General features: G+C 48.6%; 1 protein-coding gene across 1 annotated transcript in view; it reads left to right on the top strand.

Annotated features, from left to right (window-relative positions):
• Positions 1-2,400: 2,400 nt before the first annotated feature.
• Positions 2,401-26,010, top strand: part of OXSR1 (oxidative stress responsive kinase 1) — a 142,619-nt gene continuing 119,009 nt past the window's right edge. The window contains exon 1 of the mRNA XM_040433777.1: positions 2,401-2,700. Within this exon, the coding sequence (XP_040289711.1) occupies positions 2,628-2,700 (73 nt within the window). The 5' untranslated portion in view covers positions 2,401-2,627. The remainder of the gene's footprint in view (positions 2,701-26,010) is intronic.

The raw sequence follows: 26,010 nt of genomic DNA on the forward strand, positions 1-26,010 counted from the left end.
ACCCATAACAGTGTGTCATCCACAGATCCCCCATAACAGTGTGTCATCCACAGATCCCCCATAACAGTGTGTCATCCACAGATCCTCCATAACAGTGTCATCCACAGATCCCCCATAACAATGTGTCACCCACAGATCCCCCATAACAGTGTCATCCACAGATCCCCCATAACAGTGTCATCCACAGATCCCCCATAACAGTGTCATCCACAGATCCCCCATAACAGCGTGTCATCCACAGATCCCCCATAACAGTGTGTCATCCACAGATCCCCCATAACAGTGTGTCATCCACAGATCCTCCATAACAGTGTCATCCACAGATCCCCCATAACAATGTGTCACCCACAGATCCCCCATAACAGTGTCATCTACAGATCCCCCATAACAGTGTGTCATCCACAGATCCCCCATAACAGCGTGTCATCCACAGATCCCCCATAACAGTGTCTTTCACAGATCCCCCATAACAGTGTGTTATCCACAGATCCCCCATAACAGTGTGTCATCCACAGATCCCCCTCCATAACAGTGTGTCATCCACAGATCCCCCTCCATAACAGTGTGTCATCCACAGATCCCCCTCCATAACAGTGTGTCATCCACAGATCCCCCATAACAGTGTGTCATCCACAGATTCCCCATAACAGTGTGTCATCCACAGATCTCCCATAACAGGGTCACCCACAGATCCCCATAACAATGTGTCACCCACAGATTCCCCATAATAGTGTGTCATCCACAGATCCCCCATAACAGCGTGTCATCCACAGATATATCCACATCCGCATTTACTGGGAGCTGTAAAATGATGAAAATCACAACCAAAATAATGTAGTCAAGTACTGTAGCACCAGCCTCAAAAAAAAAAATCACGGACACAGGAGTGTCGCCTATTTTTACAGACTGTCCAGAAATTTCTGGATCGTTGTCAACCCTGGCTGACAGGTCCTTTTTCCTACGCCCTGTAGGGGGCACATAGAAGTAAGGAAAGGGTTCTTCTTGCTTAGGGTACTTTCACACTTGAGGCAGAGGATTCTTGCAGGAAGTCGCCGAAACTGCCCGCCGGATCCGTCAAAACGCATGCAAACTGATGGCACTTGTGAGACGGATCAGGATCCTGATCCGTATGACAAATGCATTGAAATGCCGGGTCCGTCTCTCCGGTGTCATACGGAAAAACGGATCCAGGCATTTATTTTTTTCACATTTTTTGCAGTCTGAGCATGCGCAGACCGCAATGTCGGATCCATTTTGCCGAAACAATTCCGGATCCGGCATTAATGCATTTCAATGGGAAAAAATGCCGGATCCGGCAAGTGTTCCAGAATTTTCTCCGGAGATAAAACCGCAGCATGCTGCGGTATTATCTCCGTCCTGAAAAGTAAAAAAGACTGAACTGAAGACATCCTGAACGGATTGCTCTCCATTCAGAATGCATTGGGATAAAACTGATCAGTTCTTTTCCGGTATTGAGCCCCTAAGACGGAACTCAATGCCGGTGTTCCATTAGATTTTCCTACCCCGTGAGATTTCCCTACCCTCGTCACTTCCAGCCGCACCGGACATGACGTGAGGAGGTGTGCGGTGCCGCGCAGGCGCACAACGACAGGGTAGGGAAATTTCACAGCAGAGTTAGCTGGACACTGGCCAACACTGCACATACGGCGGGAGCCTCACCAGCGGTTAGGGTAGGAAAAAATTACGGGCCAGTGCGCAGGCGCGGTGATCGGATGGATGTTCTCAGCTGGACACCGGCCAACACTGCGCATACGCCGGGAGCCTCACCGGCGGTTAGGGTAGGGAAAAATGATGGGCCAGTGCTTTTTCCCTACCCTAACCGCTGGTGAGGCTCCCAGCACATGCGCAGTGTCCAGCTGAGAACATCCATCCGATCACTGCGCCTGCGCACTGGCCCGTAATTTTTCCCTACCCTTACCGCTGGTGAGGTTCCGGGCGCATGCACAGTGTCGGCCGGTGTCCAGCTAACTCTGCTGTGAAATTTCCCTACCCTGTGGTTGTGCGCCTGCGCGGCACGGCACACCTCCTCACGTCATGTCCGGTGCGGCCGGAAGTGACGAGGGTAGGGAAATCTCACGGGGTAGGGAAATCTAACGGAACACCGGAAAAGAATAACGCTAGTGTGAAAGCCGTCGGAGTGAAAAGCCAGTCTGACAATCACTGTGAATGATGATAAATACTGGCACCCTGTGATATATCTATTTCTAGTCTTTAGATGCCCAGTTGATAACCAGGCACCCACAGTCCAATACTTTCCACACCCCTGACTGACAGGCTCTGCCTCTGTGTGCTGAGAAGGGCGCTCACAAGGAGTGTTCGCCTGCCACACTTAAGATGGCGGCTTGGAGTGGACGCCGGCGCGTAATGACGTCATGCGGCCCTGGGCACGGCAGGCCGGGCAGGGGAAAGGCAAAGTTTGGCAATGTGAGGAGTGCAGAAGAAGAAGTGAGAGTGTGACACCGGGGAGGGGGCGAGCACCGACAATCACCGTCACCGGTCCTTCTCCACAGAACTGCTGGATTATTATCCCTCTGTATCCACAGACAGTGAGAGCTGCTGAGCCCGGTGATCAGCTCAGAATACCCCCCTCTACGGAGGCAAGAGTCATGACAGAGCCGGACCCCAGCGCCCTGCCATGGTCCATCAACCGGGATGACTATGAGCTGAAGGAGGTGATCGGTGAGTAGCGCTGTGTGCAGATGGGGGCTGTGTGTGCAGGGGAGGCCTGCTCATCCCACATGGCACTGCCCCTGCCATGCCCTACCAGGCTCATCCAGTTTCCATAATGAATGATGTGGAGCCTTGTGCCCCCATGTCACCGCCACTGATCTGGCAAATTCTTGTCCCGATGGTAATGAGCGATCATTGACGACTTCCATGATTGATCTGCCAGTTATCGGGTTGACAGGAAGGTTTACTTCTAGGTGGTTGTGTCTGGGGTGGGATAGGCAGTTCCAGGGGGGGCGCTCTACTGACTGATGGCTAACCTATAGGGGTATGGCTGTGAACCTGCCCATATCTAAATTCCCAGCTCATGTGGGCATCTTCCTGGGTGTGGAGGTGCCCCCCTCCGTACATGGGAGCAGCACTTCTGCTGAATAATGGCTTGTTACACCGGTCTCCACATGGGCATGGAGGTCCAGGGTAGTCACCTGCTGTTCCTGGGCCTTATTAGTGACCAGTGACATTCTCGCTGAAGATCTGTGGTGACAGACCGGTCAGCAGTCGTTGGTCCAGAAGAAGTATAAAAGTAAACCCATGTGAGGCAGATGGCACCGCGTCCTCCTTTACAGGGAAAGGTTCCTTCTTGACCGCAAGGAAATCCTTCCACCGCTCTTAGGACGCGGCCACGCTGGTCAGATTTGGTGCACAAAAATGTCTGCGACCTTCTCTTTCATCTAAATGGAGTTTGCAGAAATCCATACCCATGCTGCAGGAAGGACTCTGTTCATAGGGGTGGGACTGGTTTTCATTTCTGCAACAAATCTGCGGTGTGTGAATATACTCTCGCACCTTAGGCGCCTTCACGCGTCAGTGATTGCGAGCCAAGACCAGGTGCGGGTCAAAAAGACAGAGAAGAGGTCCAGATCTTTCCCTTATACCCTGTTTCTCTGGGTTGGCTCCACTTCTGGTTTTGGCTCACAATTACTAATCAAACACAGGTGTGCGCAAAAAATACGGATGAGGTTCGTGTTTTATTTTTGGCGGACCCATTGTAACAATGCCTATTCTCGTCAAGGCAAAACGGACAAGAATAGGACATGTTCTATCTTTTTGGCCGGGCCGCAGAATGGACATACGGATGCGGACAGCTCACCGTGTGCTGTCTGCATTCTTTGCGGACCCCTTGAAATGAACGCGTCTGCGTCTGACCCTCAGATTGGATGTGGACCACAAATACGGTCCTGTGGATGGGGCCTTAGCTGTCCGTTATTCCTTCCTTTCTTTCAGGCTACTTTCACATCTCCGGGACGTCTGATCCGACAGGCTGTTGGCTGGACAAAAAAACGCTGTATGCAGTGATATTCACCCACGTGAAAGCCGGCGTTAATGCCAGTAAGCAGCCGGATCCACACTGGATCCCATTGTAGTAAATGGCGATCCGGCGAACTCCGGCAGGCTGTTCTCTGCCGGATATTTTTACCGGAGATGTGAACGTGGTGGCCTTAAGTGCTGGCCATCTTGCATGGAGAAGGGACTAAGTGGCTGCAGGACTCTTTTGGTGGCAGCTTATCTCCCTTGAGAACAAAGGATTGGACATGTTGAAATCCACTATGACTAAGGACTAGAATGTAGTCCGAAAAGCGTCAGTTGTGTTATGTTGTCTGCGCCATTAATTGTATTGGATTTAATAAAGATTACTCTCTTTTATGGAAGCAGGAAGTCTTCACTCTTAGGCTGATATCCAGCTTATCTGATCCCCCTTTGCCGTGACAGACCCCCTACACATGAGTTGGTTGGCAGGTTTGGCTCCTTTCTTCTCCGTGCTGCGGGTGAAGGCTGTGATCTAATAACCACGACCTGTTAAGAGCCGCCTTTGTGTGTCAGCTGGCACTTGTGCAAGGACTGGCAAAGGTGTGTGGCAGACATTGATGAACGTCCTTCCACGTGGTGACGGGCAGCCTGACTCCTCACAGAAGGGAACATGACATCTAGGAGCTTCTACAGTGGGACTGGGGAGGACTTTTGGTTTATTGTGGGCCACGTAGGTGGGGGCAAATAATGGATTTATGAACTGGAGTAGGGGCACCGTTCTTGGGGGTTTCTGTTACATCAGCAGTTGGGTAAAGTGTGAGGTAGGTCGATAGATATCTACAGCAGATACATACAATGACTAGATAGGTAGGTAGAGACAGACAGTCCAGGGAGGGATGGATGGAGAGATACGATAGTTTGTAACGGACTATATTTCAGTAGACCAGGACTGGACAAATCCTGAGAGTCGGGTAGGTAACACAACTAGAATTTTGTAGGGTCTCTGCTCTGACTAATAAAGGAGGGTCCAAAATAAGGAAATCTTCCCCTTCCCTGTGATATCCGTGTGTCCTGCGGCTACCCTTCAGGTCTGTCCGTAGACTGCTGCTCGCTGTTTTCGGTAACCTGGAACTGCCATACTGTGTGAGGTTTTCGAATTGTCTTCCTGGAGGAAACCTTCAGGGTTAGCGAACTTGTGGTTTCAAGTTCGGCGTTCGTGTTCTATAAGAATTCTGTTATGGATTCCGCAACCATGGACCGTAAGTTATGGTTCGTGGTAGCGGAATTCTATCTTAGATAACCTGAACCTTGTACGCCGAACTTGAAACCACAAGTTGGCTCAGCACCACTCGGGGAGTCTTCTTTCTCTGTCCTGTTGTATTGGGTTATTTTTACACGGCGTCATGACCAAAAAAATGTGCGTGATCTGTGTTGATGTGGAAGCAAAATCGTACGTTTTGGATGTTCTGTGCTGTGAGTCGCTGGTGGTTTAAGAAGTAAGACACCAAATAGAACCTGAAAATGTTACATTGTGTATAGAAATGTAACCACATTCGCAGTCACTGGATACGGTGTTGCATTTAGACCGTAGCCTAGCCTCATTTGTCCATCTGTTATTCCCGTACCAGGTATCTAGTTATGCTGTTTCCTCATATATCCACCAAACCTGACTGTCTATGGGTCTTCAGATCTCCAGCGCTCTCTTCTGATTCGTACCTTACCATAAACTTTGTCTCACTGGTCTATTTCCAAGGCTGATGCTTACCCGAGCCTTAGCTTTTTTCGGATTTGCCAGCCTTTTCAGCCTTTAATAATGGCAGTACTTTAGCTGCATGGTAGACTATTCTACAGAACCATCAGCGGCTTAGGCTTCTGCCATATCCCTTCCTCATTCTTTACACTGCAGTTCTGCCTTATGTAAGCATGAGCCTGGCAAGAGCTCACCAGTAGTGTTGAGCGAACTTGTGTTTTAAGTTCGGCGTCTAAAGTTCGGGTTCGGGTTATCGAAGAATCGCGTTATGGATTCCGCTACCACGGACCATAACTTGGTCCATGGTAGCGGAATTCATAACGCAAATCTTCGATAACCCGAACGTTAGACGCCGAACTTAAAACACAAGTTCACTCAACACTACTCACCAGGAAGACCGTGCATGAAAAGCAGAAAGGAGAGAAGATTATTACAAGGTAGTTCTTACTATTTAGGCCGTTGTGCTCCCGTGGCTGTATTGCGGGCCGCATACGGCGGTTCCGCAATACACGGGGCACTGGCCGTGTGCATTCCGCATCACTGATGCGGACCCATTCACTTAAATGGGTCCGCAAATCCGGAGGTGCGGTGCAGAACGTAAGCACGGAACGGAACCCCACGGAAGCACTACAGATTGCTTCCGTGGGGTTCCCATCCGTGCTTCCGTTCCGCAAAAAAATAGAACTTGTTCTATCTTTTTGCGAAACGGACGGATTACGGACCCATTTAGAGGTTGAATGGGTCTGTATCTGTCCTGGCCGCCGCACGGACGTTGCCCGTGCAATGGGGAATGCAAATTGCGGTCCCCAATGCATGGAATGGAACCACAACGGCCGTGTGCAAGAGGCCTTACTGGACCCAATCAGCCTGGGGGTGCGTCTGGTGTTGTAGCGGGATGTGCTGACAGCGTCATTTGTAGGAGCACCTGCACCACCTGCTGCCCATTATCTATGACCAGATTACGTGGGTGTTTTACTGAATGAACATTTATGACCGATCAGAGTCAAACGTGTGGGAGTCCATGAGCTGGAACTTGTGTATCATAACTTCCCTTAAAGGGGTTTTCCAGAGCTGACATTTATGGTCTGTCCCCACCCATCACACGGGCTTGGGACCACTGTTCGTATGTTTGGTGGGGATCCCATGACCACATCAAATCTCTTTGAGGTCACTGGAGAGGAACAATGAGTGTTGAAAATGGGGTCTGGGAGGCCATCATTTGTATGATTCCTGGGGGCCCAGCTGCTATTTTCATGTCTAATTGACACGTCGCCAAAAGACTCTGGCCTCACGGACTGTAGACCCTCTGTAGATGCAGCGCGTAGAAGATTAAAGGGGTTATCCAGCGGCATAGAGCAATCTTTCGTTGATCATATGATAGTGAAAGATGTCACTTTTACTAATATTTCTTATCTTTTGGGTCTGTCCTCTCTGTTTTGGAACATTTTCACACCTCTGAAATCCTTCAGTTCCTTCTTGTTTCGTGGAGACACATCCTCATATGATGGAGTGCGGTCTTCTCCTCCTGTTCATGTCGGAGCATCATCAAATCCTTCACGGCTGGGTCTGAGGAGCTGCTCTTGAATGTCAGCCCCTGTCTTCTTCTCTGCAGTAGCACATGTGCAGTGTAAGCCCAGGAGGGAGAACAGGAGCAGAGTCCCGGGGTGGTGGGGCTAGCGGAGCAGAGGTGAGAAGATCTGGGACTTCTAGTTTTACCGCTTTAACTGCAAGTGCTATCTTATAACCAGAAGTTGAAGAGCAGGTCCGGTGTGACATGGTTTGATGCGTGACCCCAAAATACAATTTTTTGGAAATGGCTGTTAACCTTGTATATGTGTAACATTTGTGGGTGATTTTATCGAACTTTTGGCTCCCTGGATAACCTCTTTAAGATGCAGCTGCAAGTCCAAAAGAACATACCGAGGTGTATGACGAAACTGAGCTAAACGGATCCGTTCTGACACACAATGTAAGTCAATGGGGACGGATCCGTTTTCACTGGCACAATAGAAAACGGATCCGTCCTCCATTGACTTTCAGTGGTGTTCAAGACGGATCCGTCTTGGCTATGTTAAAGATAATACAAACGGATCCGTTCTGAACGGATGCAGACGGTTGTATTATCTGAATGGATCCATCCATGACAGTTCCGCACAAAACGCGAGTGTGAAAGTAGCCTAAGATCCATTTTTGAGCAGGTATCAGCGAATCTTCAAGGATCCCATTGACTTTAACAAAGTTTGCTTTGGTTCTAGTATTTAACCAGTAAGAAAAACTCTTATTTTTGTGGTCAAAATGCCGAAAGTCTGACAAAGGCCCTGGTGGACTCCTTAAAAGAGGTATTCCTTTCCATATTACGAGGATATGCCCTAAATGTCTGATAGGTGTGAGTCCCACCAATGGGACCTGCTTCTGTCTCAGGAACAAGGCCCTGAAGTGAACAGAGAACACACCATGCACGCGCAGTGTCCTCTCCATTCACTACTATGAGATTTCCAAAAATAGCCATAGTACATTCTCCAGTTCCATAGCAGTAAATGGAGAGTAATCTGCAAAAGTGCGGCCACCCCTCCATGCACCACTACAGGTGCTTGGCTATTTTCAAAAGTCCATTAGTGGTGAATGGAGGGTGGCTGTGCATGCGTGGCTGGCTCTCTGTTCACTTTGGTGCTCCCATAGATCGTTGGCCGGTCCTGCTGAAAATGGTGGATTTCACTAAACCATTAATCTAACGTCTGTGGCCACCCTTAGGCATCTTCATCGTGTATGGGGAAGGTCTCGCACTACCTCTGACCTCTGCACCCTATATCCATTGGGGGAGCAGTTTCTGAAGTTAGAGAATAATCTATTGTCATAGCTACTTATACGATTGCAGTGGCAGCCATCACCGGTCTGAACACAATGCAGAGAACATGTCATATGCTGGTCCTTTATGCCCCCTCCCTGTCTGGTCCAGTGGCTCCTCTCCCTCCCTGTCTGGTCCAGTGGCTCCTCTCCCTCCCTGTCTGGTCCAGTGGCTCCTCTCCCTCCCTGTCTGGTCCAGTGGCTCCTCTCCCCCCCCCCCCCCCCCCCTGTCTGCTCCAGTCGCTCCTCTCCCCCCCCCCCCCTGTCTGCTCCAGTCGCTCCTCTCCCCCCCCCCCCTGTCTGCTCCAGTCGCTCCTCTCCCCCCCCCCTGTCTGCTCCAGTGGCTCCTCTCCCTCCCTGTCTGCTCCGGTGGCTCCTCTCCCTCCCTGTCTGCTCCGGTGGCTCCTCTCCCTCCCTGTCTGCTCCGGTGGCTCCTCTCCCTCCCTGTCTGCTCCGGTGGCTCCTCTCCCTCCCTGTCTGCTCCGGTGGCTCCTCTCCCTCCCTGTCTGCTCCGGTGGCTCCTCTCCCTCCCTGTCTGCTCCGGTGGCTCCTCTCCCTCCCTGTCTGTTCCGGTGGCTCCTCTCCCTCCCTGTCTGCTCCAGTGGCTCCTCTCCCCCCCTGTCTGCTCCGGTGGCTCCTCTCCCTCCCTGTCTGCTCCGGTGGCTCCTCTCCCTCCCTGTCTGTTCCGGTGGCTCCTCTCCCTCCCTGTCTGCTCCAGTGGCTCCTCTCCCCCCCTGTCTGCTCCAGTGGCTCCTGTATCTCTGACATTGTTACCAGTGAGCTCCTGTGTCATTGTTCCATTTTATTACTGAACTGTCCTGTGTAACATTGTGACATTTTTACCCCCAAAGAGGTCATGATTTCATACAATAAGTGAATGAAGCAGTGGGTCAGAGAGGGAGGGGTTAATCACCCGATACGCTGCCCCCTGTGGTTAGGTTTTGTATCCCACCCTCTCATACAGAAGTCCATTAGCCTCCCTCTTGTCCCCGCTATCAGTCATGGGGAAGGCGTCCTAAGATCTCTTTCTGAGGGCACGGCTGTGCTGCCGGGGGGTCATTAACACCGGTGCTCAGACGTCACGGTGCAAGTATCATTTATATTTACTAAGAAGTGCGCCAATTGTGGATGGTGACGGTAGGCATCTCAAAATCTACCCTTGGAAATCTGCTGCCATCCTTAAGGCCTCATGCACATGACCGTCCCGTTTGTTGCGGTCCCCAAACCGCGGATCCGCAAAAAACAGAAGGCGCCCTTGTTGCCTTCCGCAATTTGTGGAACGGAACGGGCGCCGGCAATATAAATGCCTATTCTTGTCCGCAAAGCGCGGACAAGAATAGGACATGTTATGTTTTTTTAGCGGGGCCGCGGAACGGAGCCACGGATGCGGACAGCACACGGAGTGCTGTCCGCATCTTTTGCGGCCCCATTGAAATGAATAGGTCCGCATCCGAGCCGCCGGACCCAAACAACGGTAGTGTGCATGAGGCCTAACCCCCATGAAATGCTGTACTGGTCTGAAAGATGTGGAATCGAAATATGTAAGTGTTCTTTTTGACTCGCCCACATTCCCCTTCCGTTCTCCTGAAGGATGTCGGTACCACTCCGGCTCTCTTCTTTGGCCATCTCCACACACCACTCTGCTCAGCCACACCGCTGTCAGTCACGGAGGATGGCCGGGGATCCGCACTTGTTTACTTTCAGAGGACTCCTAAGCCGGTGCGTATCATTAATAGGACAATACTTTGTACACATTGTCTTTGTCCAGTCTATCAGATAAAATGGACAAGGCCTTCCACAAATATTCTGCACCGGATTCATTGTTTCATTTCATCAGACAGGAATAGACAAGATCTCCAATAAACAGTTAAAGGGGTTGTCTCATCATAGACAATGGGGGTATATCGCATTGTCTTATAGGTGCAGGTCCCACCGTAACGGAGCCCTGCAAGGTGGTGGCTGGAGGACTCTGGTCTGGCCACCACCAAGCACGCTCCCCATAGAAGTGAATGGGAGCACACCGCGCATGGCCGGCCACCGCTCCCATTAGCTTCTATGGGCTCGACTGAAATGGCCAAGCCAGCGCTCGTCTATTTTCGCTGGTCCCAAAGAAAATTAATGGAGGGTGGCTGCGCATGCGCAATGTGCCCTCTTTTACTTTCGGGGCTCAGTTCTCTAGATAGGTGCGGGTCCCAGAGGTGGGACCCACACCTATAAGACAATGGGGGCATATCCTAGCGATATGGCCCCATTGTCTATGATGAGTCAACCCCTTAACGACAAATATACATAGGTCAGGATGGTTTTATCAGACCGAATGGATTCCAAATGATCAAAGACATAGTCATATTCGCACTTCACAGACACAACCCCAACTGGTAACACCCATCTGGACCTTCATTGCAAACTGCTAGTAATGTATTCAGAACTTCCAGCAGGAATAATAAAAGAATGGCAAGTCATAGAGTCATACTGTAAGAAAAGATGCTCCAGAATCGTTATTACAAGGGGAATGCAAGTAGTTAATAAACAGACATGTCAGGAGGGTGGCGGGTCTTCTTTAGGGTACGGCTACATGGCAATTTTAGGCGCATCATGTGTCGCACTCTAGCAGGGCAGCCATAGGAAGGAATGGGGTCGCAGGGACATCTTTGCTGCGACTTGATGTCTGCAAAACATTCAGCAGCGTTGGATTTTATGTCGCAATCACAGCAAACCTGCAAGTCGCACTGCGACCTCATGCAGTCCTATGGCTGCCCTACTATGTGATACTCGGGTGATGAAGGGAGGTTATGCTTATCGGGAATTAGAGATCTAGGTCTATCTCCGTATTCCGTCCCTTCTATTCTATTCCTAGACTGTTGTCTTTGTTTCCTATAAAACCCGCTTGTTCTGTGTATTATATACACCCCCCCAGTCCTTCATATACCCCAGGAGTAACCTACATCCCTCGCAGATACTTAAATAGAAAAATAGTTTACTGATAACATAGAGGAGACAAAGCAATGGACATTACACGAAGATACAGAGGACACCCCCCCCCCCACGCACAGAGGACACCCCCCCCCCCACGCACAGAGGACACCCCCCCCCACGCACAGAGGACACCCCCCCCACGCACAGAGGACACCCCCCCCCACGCACAGAGGACACCCCCCCCCACGCACAGAGGACACCCCCCCCACGCACAGAGGACACCCCCCCCACGCACAGAGGACACCCCCCCCCCACGCACAGAGGACACCCCCCCCCACGCACAGAGGACACCCCCCCCCACGCACAGAGGACACCCCCCCCACGCACAGAGGACACCCCCCCCACGCACAGAGGACACCCCCCCCACGCACAGAGGACACCCCCCCCACGCACAGAGGACACCCCCCCCCCGCACAGAGGACACCCCCCCCACGCACAGAGGACCCCCCCCCCACGCACAGAGGACACCCCCCCCACGCACAGAGGACACCCCCCCCCACGCACAGAGGACACCCCCCCCCCACGCACAGAGGACACCCCCCCCCACGCACAGAGGACCCCCCCCCCCACGCACAGAGGACACCCCCCCCACGCACAGAGGACACCCCCCCCCCACGCACAGAGGACACCCCCCCCCACGCACAGAGGACACCCCCCCCACGCACAGAGGACACCCCCCCCCACGCACAGAGGACACCCCCCCCCCCGCACAGAGGACACCCCCCCCCACGCACAGAGGACACCCCCCCCCACGCACAGAGGACCCCCCCCCCCACGCACAGAGGACACCCCCCCCCACGCACAGAGGACACCCCCCCCCCCACGCACAGAGGACACCCCCCCCCCACGCACAGAGGACACCCCCCCCCACGCACAGAGGACACCCCCCCCCACGCACAGAGGACACCCCCCCCACGCACAGAGGACACCCCCCCCCACGCACAGAGGACACCCCCCCCCACGCACAGAGGACACCCCCCCCACGCACAGAGGACACCCCCCCCACGCACAGAGGACCCCCCCCCCCACGCACAGAGGACCCCCCCCCCCACGCACAGAGGACACCCCCCCCACGCACAGAGGACACCCCCCCCACGCACAGAGGACACCCCCCCCCCCACGCACAGAGGACACCCCCCCCCACGCACAGAGGACACCCCCCCCCCCACGCACAGAGGACACCCCCCCCCCCCACGCACAGAGGACACCCCCCCCACGCACAGAGGACACCCCCCCCACGCACAGAGGACACCCCCCCCACGCACAGAGGACCCCCCCCCCCACGCACAGAGGACACCCCCCCCCACGCACAGAGGACACCCCCCACGCTCCTGCCCTCCCTGGATGCTGAGCAATGTGGCTAATAATGTGTATGTATATCCAGTATATCCAGAGTCCTGGATCTACACTTCTGACCATTAGTACATGTACATATAGAGACGGCATAAAGCATGTAGATATAACCTACACGTAATACATTCGCAGACTACAAATATGTGTACACATATAAAGTCTACTGGGATATTATACTTATATACATACCCACATAAGTTCACATCTAACTTAGGCTACTTTCACACTGGCGTTTTGGCTTTCCGTTTGTGAGATCCGTTCAGGGCTCTCACAAGCGGTCCAAAACGGATCAGTTTTGCCCTAATGCCTTCTAAATGGATACGCATCCGCTCAGAATGCATCAGTTTGCCTCCGTTCCGCTTTGGAGACTGACACCAAAATGCTGCTTGCAGCGTTTTGGTGTCCGTCTGACGAAACTGAGCCGAATGGATCCGTCCTGGCACACAATGTAAGTCAATGGGGACGGATCCGTTTTCTATGATACAATCTGGCACAATAGAAAGCTTTTTGGCTAGGTTAAAGATAATACAAACGGATCCGTTCTGAATGGATGCAGTTGTGCAGATCCATGACGGATCCACACCAAACACGAGTGTGAAAGTAGCCTAAGCTTGCGCCTGAAGTCCTGTTGGTCCAAGGGTCTGGCAGGAAGAGGGAGAGAGACTCCCAAGTTTCATGTCACCTACCTGTTCCCGTGTCCCAGCCCCCACCATGGACTCCACCCTGTGACCACCCAATTATCTTCCGAATCTGTTGGCCACAAGAATGTTGTCCAACTGCTTTTACAATGTGCCCTTCCTGCCTTTGATATGATAACAAGGGACACAGTGACCAATGGCTGCTGGCCATACTGATATCACTGAATGGGTGAATACCACTGGATATCAATATACTGTACACTATATCCACTTATTAGGAATATTTGTGTGGTCATCAGGCTGAGGTTCTGGGTAAGAGCCATATTTTCCTGTAACATTGGGCGTGGCACAAGTCGTGCCCAAAATCGCTGTGTAGCCATACTTTTAAAGGGGTTGTGTCACAGAACATTTTTATTTTTATTTTTTTCACACCAGCACCTGGATCAGAATACTTTTGTAACTGCATGGAATTAAAAATTTAGTATAGCCACTGAGAATTCAATAAAAGGTATCTGTATAGCGCCACCTGCTGTTTGTTCTTTTCCTTATTTTTTTGTCCATCTCACTGAGCTCTTCAACGGTCACCAGTCATATCTTCTGTTAGAAGCAGTGACAGTTACAGGTAAAGAGCTGCAGCAGAGAGGACACGTCCCCTAATCTGCCAGGCTGAAGAGAATCTAGCAGAGAAATTGGAGCAGTGAATGCGGAGATCTCTGGATCCATGTGAGGTACAGGGCTGGGTCTAGCTTTGTTACAAAGGTATTACCATGTACTATATGATGGCTGGTTTTCATTTTTTACATTAATCATGGCCTAACCCCTTGAAACTGGCCCGTTCACTTGGGGCGGCTTAGCTGTGCCCAGGCCAGTGACACTAGTCGTGACGTCCCTGGGCCTGATGGAAACAGCGAGAAGGCCGCGGCACCACTGCCAGCGCTGCTGCCTTCTCAAACAGCAGATCGGCGGGGGACCCAGGTATCGGACCCCTGCCGATCAGATACTGATGACCTATCCAGAGGATAGGACATGTTCTATAATATGTGGAATGGACAGACGGATGCAGACAGCAAACGGATGACATCTGTATGCTGTCCGAATTTGTTATGGACCCATAGAGAACAGGTTTATGTGCGATTAGGGATCGACCGATTATCGGTTTTACCGATATTATTGGCCGATATTGAGGATTTTGAACGTTATCGGCATCTATTTTGCCGATATACCGATAACGTATTGGGAACACAGAACGCGCTGCTCTCAGCGCGTTCTGTGTTCCCTCCGCAGCACAGGGGAGAAGGAAGCAGTGTCTCCCTCCCCCTGTGCTGCTGCTGCCGCTGCCGCCAATAGCAGGAGAGGAGACAAGAGGAGGGGAGGGGCTGTGGCCGCTGCGCCACCAATGAAGATAAGTCTTTCATTAATTCATATACAGGAGGCGGGTGCTGCAGAATCACATAGCCGGCTCCCGACCTCTATGAGCGGTAGCTGCGGTCCGCTGTAGTTAACCCCTTAGGTGCCGCGGATCGCAGCTACCGTTCATAGGGGTCGGGAGCCGGCTATGTGACTCTGCAGCCAGCTCCCGCCTCCTGTATATGAATGAGAGACTTATGTTCATTGGTGGCGCAGTGCGCACCCCCAAGCCCCCTAGTATTAATCATTGGTGGCGCAGTGCGCCCCCCACCCCCACCCCAATAGTAAAAACATTGGTGGCGCAGTGCGCCCCCCCCCCCAGTATTAATCATTGGTGGCAGTGGCCACAGGATCCCCTCCTCCTCCGATCGCAGCCCCAGCAGTGTAAGCCTGGGGCTCCGATCGGTTACCATGGCAGCCAGGACGCTACTGAAGCACTGGCTGCCATGTTCAGCTCCCTGCTGCTGTGTGCACAGAGCACAGAGCAGCAGGGACAGTGTGAGCTCCTATTCACCCTGATAGAGCTCTATCAGGGTGAATAGGACAAGGGTTCTAGTCCCTAAGGGGGCAAAAAGTTAGTAAAAAAAAAAACAAACACAAAAATATTAAGTATAAATAAAAAAGATTTTCAAAAAAAATAAAATAATAATACACGTTAACAATAAACATTAATTTTCAGCAGATTTGTGTAGGAAAAAAAAAAATTTCCTCAAAAATAAAAATACCCAGAATATCGGTATAAATTATCGGCTATCGGCCTGAAAGTTGACAAATTATCGGTATCTGTATCGGCCCTAAAAAATCAATATCGGTCGATCCCTATGTGCGATCTGTAAAGAATGCAGATCCGACGCGGACCAAACTGTTGTGTGCATGAAGCCTTATTCATTTAATTACCTATTTCATAGATGAACATCTCTTATCAATGTCAACAATCCACCAACTACACGATTACACGGATAAACAGATGTTTTCAGTTTTTTCTTCACTCCATGATCTACCATGGTCAGTGGCTTGTGGGTCTGACTAGTTCACCTCCTTTGGTGACTCAGTCCAGGATTACGTGAATGGCACAGAAGTCATGTGTGTTATAGGACAACGTCATTATAGTGACCGTTTGTACATCCCATAGGCCTGCATGGGGCAAGCCGTGTAAATGTGCAGCGTCCACTTCATACATCTCTGCGGGATCAGCTTCTGAATGATTCTGGGCAGGTGCTACATTCTACACATTCCAGGTGTCTTTTTTTATTTTTTATAAATTCTTTTTTTATGAGTTTTCAAGAATATGCTAAAACTTGCATTCTGTTGATTCACATATAACAGGATGAGAATGTTGGCACTGGGCCGACAAAAAGTCATAGGTACAGGGATCTCAAGTCTCCCGGAGGTTCAGGGAGTCTCCCACTATTAGAAAGCGGCTCCCTGACACCCGCATGTGAGACAATATATTTCGGAAAGGTTTACTGATAGCAGAGCAGAGAGATAAGAGAAGTGACAGGACAGAGTTTAGATTACAGGTTGAATTCACCCTTTAGGGTTAAATTGGCTTCTCAAGGAGATCTATATGTTAAAGGCATCCCTTCTTCTGTCTCATTCAGTAGCTCTAGAACTATTGAGAGAGATGTATTTTTTTTAAATACATTTACACATTTAACCCTCCATTTTAATTATATTATTTACCCCAGTGTTAAATTCACAGCCCTGGATGCTTGATTTTTTTTCCTACAGTGGGGTAGATAATTACACACAGGGTTTTAAAGAATAAACTTCCTGACTCAGACCAAGAGCCGACTCAGCGAGTCAGCAAGTGAATCGAAGCATCCGTCATCAGCGCATGCGCATTGCACAACCTAAGCATCGGTTCACTTGCTTCTTGTCAGCTCAGCGAATGAACCGAATCATGTGAAAGATCCGAACTTCCCATCTCTAGTTTACGCGCAGTAAACCTTTCTGGCAACCTGTAGCAGTGTCCTCTTCTCGGCGCGTGCGCACAGTGCAAGAAGAAGCCGATGCCAGCAGTCCGCAACGACGCATCAGGCTGAGCCTGTGCGCACGCGCGGAATCTCAAAGCGGGAGGAGGGAGGGAGAGGCGGCACTGAGGAGTAGAAGGCGGCGGTGGGCACGAATGGTGATGCGTGCGGCCGGGCACCATGCATCCACAGACCTCCCCTGCTTGGGCACCTTAATTCAGTGATTGACAGGTTAGTAAAACCTGTTTTTCAGCAGAATAAAGCCACAAATAGCTTTTATAAGGCCACCTTAGAAATCAGAATGCTACCCTGGACATGAGCATATGTTTAGCTCACAGGGATTATAGGTGGTGACAGAATCCCTTTAATCATATACAGAAATAGGATAATTTGGGGCAGGGTAATGAGCCCAGTCCTCCCACCATAGAGTAAAGTGTGCAGATACTGCATATGTCTGGAAAATGTAATAAAAAGTTTGTGAAAGGAAAAAAAAAGAAAACCTCCCTGAAAGGAGTTTTTGCAGGTTGGGATGTCTGTAGGTAACATGTTGATATCCTGACAACAAGGTCTAAATATATGTAGGATATGCTAGCCATCATATTGAATGAATAACACGAAAAAGCAATACGACCGCTCCATGAGTGGTACAAAACATTAGAGCTTAATCAGAAATTTTGATAAAGAAGAAAATAAAAATAAATAAAAGGGGGGGGGGGGGAGGAAAGAGTCATAATGATAATAAGACTGAAAGAAGCTGGGGAGATGACAGGACAAACCCACATAAGGAAGGGTAGGTCACATAAGGCAAAAGAAAAAGGTTAAGCAGATGGAAATGATAGAGATGACCCCTTCAAGCCAGTAAGGATTGGTACTCCATTGAATCCTGGAAGACAAACCAAGGGGTCCAAGCAGTAACAAACGCTTTATGATTATTGTAGTAATAGGAAAATGAGCAAGCACTCATACACTTGGCAACCAGATTGACATATGCAGAAAATATTTATTAAATCCCCATAAAATACAAGTAATAAAATTTATAAGAACAATGTAGCAATAATATACAACATTACAGTCACATATATTGTGGTAGATATGATCGACACTATATTCATATGACTCAATAGTGTCGATAAATTCAATAATATATATCACACCAAAAAACTTCAAGTATATGCTGTTATTTGGGAAAGAGGGGGTATTATCTTCTAGCGCTCTATCCCAATTTGGGAAACTGAATGTCACTGAAAATGTTGTAGGCGTATTCACTGGGAGCGCAACATGTTCATAAAGTGTCCACAGGAATCCTGATAATGTGAAAAGTCTCTTATAGCATATCCTTTTAAGCTTGATATGAGCTTTGGATTGAAGAAAACTTTAAATCGATGTTTGGCTTACCGTCTAGCGTCTGCTGTCTCCCTATTGCTTCAATGGAGCTTTAAATATTTGCCGGCTTATTCAGTCTCTCCATACAGCAAGCTGGTTTCACTCTCCCTTCCTCATCCACTGAGTGAATCTACCCGTAACGCGTATGGTGAAACAAGTGATGTACCTGCATTGAAAAGCCTCCGATAACACTGTATGGCCATACAGAAGAAAATCTCTACAGTAAAGGACTAACTATTCTTATCGTCGAAAGCTGCACCAAAGGAAATTGCGGAACAGAGTGGCAACTCCCGCAATCTTTGGAACTCCCGCAAAATTCAAACCAGCTTGCTGTATGGAGCGACTGAATAAGCCGGCAAATATTTAAAGCTCCATTGAAGCAATAGGGAGACAGCAGACGCTAGACGGTAAGCCAAACATCGATTTAAAGTTTTCTTCAATCCAAAGCTCATATCAAGCTTAAAAGGATATGCTATAAGAGACTTTTCACATTATCAGGATTCCTGTGGACACTTTATGAACATGTTGCGCTCCCAGTGAATACACCTACAACATTTTCAGTGACATTCAGTTTCCCAAATTGGGATAGAGCGCTAGAAGATAGCGCCCCCTCTTTCCCAAATAACAGCATATACTTGAAGTTTTTTGGTGTGATATATTATTGAATTTATCGACACTATTGAGTCATATGAATATAGTGTCGATTATATCTACCACAATATATGTGACTGTAATGTTGTATATTATTGCTACATTGTTCTTATAAATTTTATTACTTGTATTTTATGGGGATTTAATAAATATTTTCTGCATATGTCAATCTGGTTGCCAAGTGTATGAGTGCTCGCTCATTTTCCTATTACTACATTTGCCTTTAAGAGAGGGTGGGGTGATTCCCTCTATATGAGCTTGCAGCACCATACCTTAACTACTTGCTAGTGAGCCACCACAACCTACCACTATTTTTTGTACGCTTTATGATTATTCTTTAAGGACGCCGTTAGTTCCTCCATTCTCCGGATCTCTTCCACTTTTTGTATCCACAGCTCAGTGGACGGTGGAGTAGGAGACTTCCATTTCACCGGGATGCAGGACCTACCCGCAATGACCAGGTGGCGCAGGCAGGACCGATGAAGTAAGCTCAGGGATAAATCCGAGAGAGATAATAAGAAAAACCCTGGCGTGTTTGGTATGGGAAAAGAGAAAATAGATGCCAAGGTCTTGTGAATTGAGTCCCAGAAATGCTTGACTTTGTCACATTGCCAGTAAATATGAAGCAACGAGCCCTGAGATGTTTCGCAACGCCAGCACAAAGGGGACGTTGTCGGGAACATTCTCTGAAGACGGGTCGGGACGTAATACCATTTTATTAGTATTTTATAACTGGCCTCCTGATACTTACTGGCAATGGAGGATTTGTGAGCTAATTGGAATATTTTGAGCCATTGGTCGGAGGAGATATCAACTTGCAAATCTTGAGTCCACTTGTCAGTATAGGAGGGGTGAAAATCTGCTTACCAACGTTTTATAGAGTTCTGAGAGAATGGCGGTATACTCCTGAGCCTATGCACGTTTTTTCAAAATGCGTAAGAGGTTCTAAAGAAAGGCGCTCGACATCTACCACTCAGTCTCCATTGTACAAATGGGCCTCCCGAACTACTCGCCGGGAAGTCAGGATGTCCCAGGACAGGGAACATTGGGGATGGTGTTGGGGAGATCATGGGAATGTGTTGGTATTTGTGGAATTGAAGTAGAGTAGGGCCAATGATAGGGTGAGAGGAAATTGTAGACGGAATCTTCCTATCAGTCCATGGCAGTAGAGCCTCCAGGTGTTGTTTAAAGCCTTGGGTTTTACAGTTTTATGCTAGAATGTTTGGAAGGGCTCACCCTCCAAAAAACAAGGAATGGGTGCTCCCCCTAAAAAAGGTATCCCCAATCTTCTAAGGTAAATAAATTAACTGAATAGGTGAGAGGGGCACACCTACATCTAAAAATCACATGGAGCACCAGCCAATACGTTTATAAAACTATTTATTAGCACCAAAAATTTATTAAAATCGAATGAGGTACCTCAATATAATCTCACTAAACATGCAATTTACTTAAAAATATAAACATATATAACCGTCTATAAGAACTAATTGTATAGCAAAATCACTGATTAATGGTTACTTTGTAATAAGGGATCGTGAGTGTTTCTCTCTGTATACAGTCTTTAGTACAAGGTCTGATGCGCAATGTCTCTGCTGATATATAATATGAAGGTTCCGATTATGGCCAATAATTTACAAATGCGTATGCAGTGTTTTTTGTTGGTTATCTTCACAGCATATACCAGATTAGTCTGCTGCTAAACCGTGTTGTGTGTAAACACCCTACTCACTGTTCTGAAGCGGTGGAGTGACCGATCACTCGTGCTTGGCGTGGCGTCCCACGTGTTGCAGTGGTCCCACTGAGGAAGGAGTCACTGCCAACTCCGAAACGCGTCTGGTGTACACAAGTCTCGAGGAAGAAAGAAACCGCAGCTTACAATCTGCGCACCACCTCCGAATCTTTGGAAGCCCTTCCGCATAGCTGATAGGAAGAAATACAAGTCTCGTTGTGTCTGGATCAAAAGACACCAAGTAACGCCGAATATTCATTTGGGTCTTAACCACCTTAGACCCCGGCGTCTAAACGGACTGTTTTTTTCCCCTGCTTTGGTATCCTACTCGCCTATACAAAGGAGCAGATCGGAACTCAGACCATCGATGCTGCAACACGTGGGACGCCACGCCAAGCACGAGTGATCGGTCACTCCACCGCTTCAGAACAGTGAGTAGGGTGTTTACACACAACACGGTTTAGCAGCAGACTAATCTGGTATATGCGGTGAAGATAACCAACAAAAAACACTGCATTCGCATTTGTAAATTATTGGCCATAATCGGAACCTTCATATTATATATCAGCAGAGACATTGCGCATCAGACCTTGTACTAAAGACTGTATACAGGGAGAAGCACTCACGATCCCTTATTACAAAGTAACCATTAAAGTGATTTTGTTATACAATTAGCAACAAGTTCTTATAGACGGTTATATATGTTTATATTTTTAAGTAAATTGCATGTTTAGTGAGATTATATTGAGGTACCTCATTCGATTTTAATAAATTTTTGGTACTAATAAATAGTTTTATAAACGTATTGGCTGGTGCTCCATGTGATTTTTAGATGTAGGTGTGCCCCTCTCACTTTTACAGTTTTATGTCAAGTTTTATCATTGTTAACGGGGAACCTTTTTTCTTTTTTTTTCTCCTCAATATTCATAAATTTTTTCTTTTTTTTTTTTCTTTAGAATTTTTGTGGCTTTTTTTTCTTTTTAATTTCGGCAGTACTTACACCACTGAAAATTAGGCATGGACGGCCTATGGTCATGTGAATGAGCCCTAAAGCATAAGGGAGGGAAAATCTTCAGATTGAGGCTACATTCACACGAACGTATTTTGTTTTTGTTTCTGTGTCTGTTCTGGTTTTTTTTTGCGGATAGGATGCAAACTCTCCGGTTTACGTTATGCAGGAGAGGACTCCAGCATAATGGAAACTGGATGGATCCGTTTTGCAGGCCATAGTCTTCTATTATGACGGAATGAATAACTGCCTCTAAAGGCATTCCGTCATGGAATTGCGTTATGGTCTGTGGTAACGGAATCCATAACGCAATTCAGTAAATACCACAACATGAACTTCAACCCGCACACGAACTTCAAAATATGAAATTTGCTCATACCTAATGCAGACCCATTCATTTCAGTGGGTCAGCATAAAATGCGGACAGCACACCGTGTATTATCCGCATCCGTATGTCCGCTCTGTAGCCCTGCAAAAAAAAAATAGAACATGTCCTATTCTTGTCCGTTTTGTGGACATAGGCATTGTCGCAGTGGATCCTCAAAGAAAATGGATGCCATACGGAACGTCATCCGTGTTTTTTTTTTTTTTTTTTGCGGACCACAAAACACATGCAGTCATGTAATGTAGCCTGAGCCTGTGATGTGGTACGAGGGGGATTTCAGACTACCTCTGGTCCCCCATAGGCAGTCTAGCTGAGGAGTCTCTCGTTACAGGAAATCAATTCTAGGGAGCATTGGCCAATAGTTCTGTATAAGGGTTGTACAGGTTTAGCAAGCAATGGCCGCTTTCTTCCGAAAACATTCCACCTGTCCACAGGTTGTGTGTGATATTGTGTCTATGTTCCGAGATTGGGTATGTGCTGCAATACCAGACACCACCCATGGGCAGTGTGGTGGTGTCACTGGAAGAAAGCGGCCATGTTTTTCTTATACAGTACAACCCCTTTAGGCCTTGTGCATGCGACTGTAGTTTCAGTCGGCATCTGATCTGCATTTTTTGCCTGCTCGGATGAGGACCCATTCATTTCAGTGGGGCGTGTGCTGTCCGGATCTGTATGTCTGTTTGTCCGTCCCACAGCCACGCCAAAAAACAGGTCCTATTCTTGTGGACAAGAATAGGGATTTGAAACGTAGAGTGGGACTGTGGGATGCACACGGCCGGTATGCGTGTATTACGGATCTGTGATTTGCGGATCGCAAAAACAGATACAGCCCTGTACGCAAGATCTTAAACATACAACTGGATATCCAATTTAAAATGGAGTTTGTAGTCCCTGTTGTACGTAGCTGAAAGCTACTGAAAGCAACCATGTTCCCTGTGTGTCATCGGCAGGCAAAAGGACAGCTAAAGTATCTGTACAGCATGAGGAGCCGATCAAACAACGCCCCATATCTCAGCTGCCTGGGACTCTATGTGGGGCATTCGCCTGTGTGACACTGTGCTCTATCTCTCTCTTCCATCTTCCTATCCGGCAGTAATCTCAGGTCATTTATGGTTTAACTTCAAAGACAGATGAGTCACACTAATACATGGGGGCAAATGACACACTTTAATACTAACTAGGTTGTTAAATAAATAATTGACACTAACAACATAGTGGAAGAAATGGCCGCTGTGCTTTATTAAGGGTCACTTAAAATATTTTACAACCATAAATAAATAAATTAATTAATTTAAAATACCATAAAAACCAATACCAGAAGACCAATGATAAATTAACCATATAAGGACCAAGATCCACTCAGCATTAGCTGAGCGACACTACCCCTCTAATAAAGCCCAGCGACAGATGATACAGTGGAAAAAATAAGGGAAGGGGGGGTGGGACGCTGGTCAGCTCCGCCGAACCTGGGAATATAAAGGGGAACAGATTCCCGCCGATAAACAAACAGCAAATCAGGGAGCTGGAAATCTCCCCCAGCAACGGGCAGCAACCAATCAGCTGCGCTCTTGACTCCCAGCAGCTGGAATCTTCTAGAATGCAGGTAAGACGATTTCTGAGGTGATTTTACCTGAAATAGAAAAAAGGGCGGGAAAAGAGGTACAGGGAAGAGAAACAAGGCCCTAAAGAAACCCTAACTTAAAACCTACCTAAGGTGTCATAGCCCCCATGTCTCCCCCCAAGCTAAACGCTCTGGAGGGGTTAATTCATTCTGTAAGCGGAGTGCGATTCCTCCCCTCCTCTCTCCGTTATTGCGGTGCCGTTGGAGTATGTTGTGCGCACACTGCTCCTGGTTAGTTGTAGTTACAGTGTAATGACTGTGTGCGGAGTGATCGTGTCCTTCGCTGTAAATGCAGCGCTCACCTGCCGTATCTCTGTGTGCACTACCCTCTAAATGTGGCTTATAGGGAACCTGCCTTCAGAAAGTGCAATTCAATCTGCCGGCTGTAGAGCAGGAGGAGCTGAGCCGATTGATGCATAGTGAGGCTACTTTCACACTAGCGTTATTCTTTTCCGGCGCTGAGTTTCGTCCTAGGGGCTCAATAGCGGAAAATAACTGATCAGTTTTATCCTAATGCATTCTGAATGGAGAGCAATCCGTTCAGGATGCATCAGGATTTCTTCAGTTCACTCTTTGACCTTTCAGAACGGAGATAATACTGCAGCATGCTACGGTTTTATCTCCGTTCAAAATTCCGGAACACTTGCCGGATCCGGAATTTTTCCCCATTAAAATGTATTAATGGCGAATCCGGCCCCGAGTGTTTCGGCAAAACGGATCTGGCAACGGAACTGCCTGCTGGAATCCTCTGCCGCAAGTGTGAAAGTACCCTTATGTGGGGAAAGATGAATTAATTTATTTTATGCACTTGTATAGCGCTGTTATATTCCGCAGCGCTTTACAGACATTAGCATCAAGCTGTCCTCCAATGGGGCTCACAATCTGGAAACTGGAGTGTGGGAGGAAACCCTCGCAAACACGGGGAGAACGTACAAACTCCATGCAGATGTTGTCCTTGGTCGGATTTGAACCTAAGAACACAAGACAGAACTTATTAAATGGAGTTTGATATGACAAAAAGATAAAAATATAATGCACAACAGTTTCTGAAAATAAAAAGTAATAAACCAGAAACCTAACATTCACAGGTGCCGTGTCCCAGATGATCAGCGGTGGGGACGGCGGCTGCAGGTCCCGTGTCGGCTTCCGTGTGGCGGCGGCGCTCCCAGCCGATCAACGTGGGGGCGGCAGCGTGTCCCAGCTGATCGGCGCGGGGGCGGGACTTCTGTGCGGCGGCTCCCAAGTCCCATGCGGTTGCCTAGCACTGGGAGGAAGTTAAAGCCACTTCCTCCCAGTACTCTGGTGCATCCGCATGGGAAGGATTGCAGCAGGCCAGGTGGGTATGGTGCATGAAATGGAGGAGAAATTCAGTTAATTTCTCTCCATTTTATGTTCAAACAGTGAACATAAAATAAGGTGGGGGGGGGGGGCATATAAAATATATGCCCATTTATTAATTTATTAACCCTTGTACAAAGGAAAAGTAAAGCAGTTGTCCATAGCAACCAAATTCCAGCTTTAATGTTTTTCATTGCTATCAGCAACTGCGCCGCTGTTTCTTTGTACAAGGTTTGATAAATCTCCCCTATGACTAAATTTAAATTTGCTGTAAAAACATTACCACACCATAATTGGTATCGGTGAGTACTTAAAGGGATTCTGTCACCAGGTTTCACCCCTGTCAGCTAAAAATATGCTGATGTTCAGGGCGTCTTCACGATTCCTAATGTGGGCTTATAAATGTCATCTGTGGGCTTATTTAGCTAAAAAAACAGCTTTTACTAACCTGTCAGTCAAACAAATAAGGTGCCCAAGGGGATGCTAATGGATGCAAGGTGCCGGCCGCACCCGCCGCCGTTTGTGCCCAGCGCCGCCTTTCCGGACTTCTGCGCCGCCTCCTAATCCTCTGTGCCGCCTCTCGCTCTCCCTCCCCCTTCCTCCTGCTGTAAGATCTCGCGCATACAGGGGTTGAGCGAAGTGCCGGCGCATGCGCACTTCGCTGTAAGAAGCCAAATGGAGAAGTCCGCACGGGCGCATCAGGCAGAGCCCTGTGCGCAAGCGCGAGATCTTACAGCAGAAGGAGGGGGGAGGGAGGGAGAGCGAGAGGCGGCACAGAGGATTAGGAGGCGGCGCAGAAGTCCGGAAAGGCGGCGGTGAGTGCGGCGGGCATCTTGCACCCATTAACATCCCCTTGGGCACCTTATTTGTTTGACTGACAGGTTAGTAAAAGCTGTTTTTTTAGCTAAATAAGCCCACAGATGACATTTATAAGCCCACATCGTGAAGACGCCC

The sequence above is a fragment of the Bufo bufo genome, chromosome 5 (genome assembly GCF_905171765.1).
Source record: "Bufo bufo chromosome 5, aBufBuf1.1, whole genome shotgun sequence".
Lineage (NCBI taxonomy): Eukaryota > Metazoa > Chordata > Amphibia > Anura > Bufonidae > Bufo > Bufo bufo.